The 3698-nt window shown below is 32.4% G+C and overlaps 1 protein-coding gene across 1 annotated transcript in view; it reads left to right on the plus strand.

Annotated features, from left to right (window-relative positions):
* LOC106689016 (ankyrin repeat and protein kinase domain-containing protein 1) overlaps positions 1 to 3695 on the plus strand; it is a gene marked incomplete at its 3' end in the record, with an annotated part of 17358 nt that extends 13663 nt beyond the window's left edge. Inside the window, exon 2 of the mRNA XM_024362340.2 lies at positions 2523 to 3695. Coding sequence (XP_024218108.2) covers positions 2523 to 3695 — 1173 coding nt within the window. The remainder of the gene's footprint in view (positions 1 to 2522) is intronic.
* Between the last annotated feature and the right edge of the window lie 3 nt (positions 3696 to 3698).

Genomic DNA, 3698 nt, shown 5'->3' on the forward strand with positions numbered 1-3698 from the left:
TTCTTTCTGTTATAATCAAACATTCATTTTTTGAATAGATCTTACAACTTCTATATGTTAAATAAATAAAAATTAAATTTCCTTTTAAAACAGTGTAATATAAGTTATAAATGTTTTAAAAATTTTGATGAATCGTGAGTTGAACCAGTTAGATATAGTTCACGATTAGTCTCAGATCTATAGGCATTTATGCATTGTTTGAAAATGTTTTATTTATGGATTTTTATAAATGTATGTTTATTTTATTCGATGGTTCCAGCCATGGGATATTCTTAGAATTTTGGTAAATAATTTTATCAATGGAGAAGTTATCTATATTTTTTTTTATATATATATTATTTATTTTTCAAGGTTGTTAGCTTTTTAGTTTTATTATCTTCTGGTCGGTGCGGCCCCATCAGTAAGGCGCTCAATGGAACCCTGGGCTGGACAATATTAAAAGTTTAATTTAAGTGTATTTAATATACACACAACGTAAACAGTTCCCCACAAACCCTCAATCTTAAAAAAATAATAAAGAAAATAAGGTGCAACCACAAAAAAAAGCCTTTTTATTTTATCAGATTTTATAACAACTAGGCGTTTGTAACTATTTAGAAAAAAATAATATTATTTTGAATCATTATTAATTTGACACAGAAAAATTAATATTTTTAGAATTTTTGTAATTAGAAATATCAAATTCTTGTTGATAAGGGAGAAATCCAGAATTGTATTTAGAGAGGGAAAGACGCAAAAAAAAAAAAAACTCTTAAGAAGGCTTATTTGAGTTGTGTTTTTTTTTACAGTTTTGGCCAATAAAGACAGAAACCTGACTGTTTTAAGTACAATCAAAACCACTGTCAGATTTATAGAATCCGATATTTTCGGTTCTTTTATGAATTTGTATAAAGTCGGGTCGGGGTCTCATTTTCTGATCCCCCCTTGCCGCGGACACCGCAAGACCCCGAAGACGCCGCCACTGCGATGCCTCCTATATTATCTATCGTGGCATGCCATGACGCCAGAAGCGAGGACACGCTGGCCAGCCATTGAGGGAGAAACAACCTTTTTCGCGAACACAGGACGAAGCGAATTCATGGTTTTTCACCATTTGGCCCACCGCACACCTGGGCCCTGTTTCATAGTAAAGTACAAACTAATACTATTAGTCTTGTAGATTTATCTTAATTCAATTACACTGACTTGTACAATAGTAACTTGCACTAAAGTATTTTTTAATTCCTCTAATATCACTAATAATCATCCCTATCATAAAAAAATAAGTATTAGTATTATGACCACACTATTTTCTACACTTGTACCATGAACTAATACTATTAGCTTTCATTATGAAACAGGGCCCTGTACGAGGTAAGTGGCAATAGGACACGGAAGTAACCGTGGAAGCGAGACTTCCAATCCAGACACCTGGGCCTAGTTTCATAATGAAAGCTAATAGTATTAGTTCAAAATACAAGTATAGAAACAAGATAGTAATAATACTAATACTTATTTTTTTTTCATAATAGGTAGGACTATTAGTGATATTACAGGAGTTAAAAAGTACTAAAGTACAAGATACTATTGTACAAGTCAATGTAATCGTACTAAATTAAATCGACAAGACTAATAGTATTAGTTTGAACTTTATTATGAAACAGGGCCCAGATAAGCAACTAATTTCCTAATACATGAAACCCCGTGATTTGCTCTTAAGTCATATAATCGAATAATTATTTAAACTAACTCGATTGCTCCCTCAGGGATTTTACATGGCCTTAAAAGAAATATATATCCCCTATACCAGAAAGGTCTCAAAGTTTCAACACCTACCTTCTACACTAATTTTAATTTAACATTTCAACATACACTCGGGATACCTGAAGCAAGAAACGGACAGGTTCTGATGTATACAACCACTCTTAACGATGATTTGAAATTCATTCGGGTAAATTCCAATATTTGTTAGTTTTTTTAGAACAATATTATACTCAAATCAATAAATCTTTTCAATAACAATTACTTAGAATTGTACTTTTAAAATCTCAAATGACAGTAATTTGAAAGCAATTATATAACTACTTATATATATTCTAATAACTACTTCTATATATTATAATAACTACGTCTTGCCCAACTCTGACGTGAATATACAAACAATAAAACCGCTCAATTAATTTATATAGGTATTTAGAGCACGTGTGTCATTATTGTAAATTCGTCTTATTTATATTTCTGAGTACAAATAAAAAGTACATTATTTCATTAGTTTGTACCAAATTTGTACATTGTGAATGCGCTGTTGTTTTGAACGCTGTGCCTTTCCTTAGCTTTCAAAACAACAGTATAAATAGCTTCTTTCTAGTTCTAAGCTAATAAACATTTACTATCATTCAAATTACTACTGCATTAATTACTAAATTCGAAAATATTCCCTATAGAAGTTTAAGCTAAACATTACAGTTCCTGTTGAAACAGATATATCTTAAAATAATTTTAGGAAAATAATACATTAATAATTCAAATAATTTTGATTCCAGGAAGTAAGAGACGGAAATGAAGGACATTCAGCTACTGATGGTAATAATCTACGAGATACGCCAGTATCAGACACCGAAATCAATGTCACGACTGAACCAGATCATGATCCTATTAATCTTACTAATTACTATAGTTCTGACAAAGAAGCTCTGAACTGGCAAATACAATTAGGAAATCTCCAAAATGTTACTGAATTTCTCGAACAAGGCGCTGATATCGACACCAGATTTGGACCATCTGGACACACGCTTCTACATATTGCTGCTGAGAAAGGTGACGTATATATTACTAATCTACTATTAGAGAGAAACGCAAGTGTATACATCAGAGATAAGCAAAACAAAGCCCCAATCCATGTGGCCGCATCCCATGGAAATCTGGAAGTTATTACGGCACTTCTAGATCATGGAGCAGATATCAATATTCAGGAGTTATTAGGAAATACACCGCTGCACTATGCAATTTATAGCAACCATGAAAATATTGTAAATTTACTTTTAGAAAGGAATGCAAGTGTAGATGTCAGGGATAAATATAACAACGCTCCAATTCACACTGCAGTATTATATGAAAACCTTAATGCAGTTAAGGCACTTCTAGACCATGGAGCAGATATCAATATTCAGGGGTTATTTGGATATACACCGCTGCACTATGCAATTTATGGCAACTATGAAAATATTGTCAATTTACTTTTAGAAAGGAATGCAAGTGTAGATGTCAGGGATAATTATAACAACGCTCCAATTCACACTGCAGTATTAGATGGAAACCTTAATGGAGTTAAGGCACTTCTAGATCATGGAGCAGATATCAATATTCAGGATTCATTAGGAAAAACACCGCTGCACTATGCAATTTCTGGCAACCATGAAAATATTGTCAATTTACTTTTAGACAGGAATGCAAGTCTATATGTCAGGGATGAATATAACAACGCTCCAATTCACACTGCAGTATTTGATGGAAACATTAATGCAGTTAAGGCACTTCTTGATCATGGAACATATATAAATATTCAGGATTCATTAGGACGTACACCGCTGCACAAAGCAATTTCTTTAAACCATGAAAATATTTTCAATTTACTTTTAGAAAGGAATGCAAGTGTAGATGTCAGGGATAATCATAGCAACGCTCCAATTCACACTGCAGTATTAGATGGAAACCTTAAT

This window comes from Halyomorpha halys, unplaced genomic scaffold (genome assembly GCF_000696795.3).
Source record: "Halyomorpha halys isolate HHAL.00 unplaced genomic scaffold, Hhal_1.1 Scaffold1258.1, whole genome shotgun sequence".
NCBI classification, from domain to species: Eukaryota; Metazoa; Arthropoda; class Insecta; order Hemiptera; family Pentatomidae; genus Halyomorpha; species Halyomorpha halys.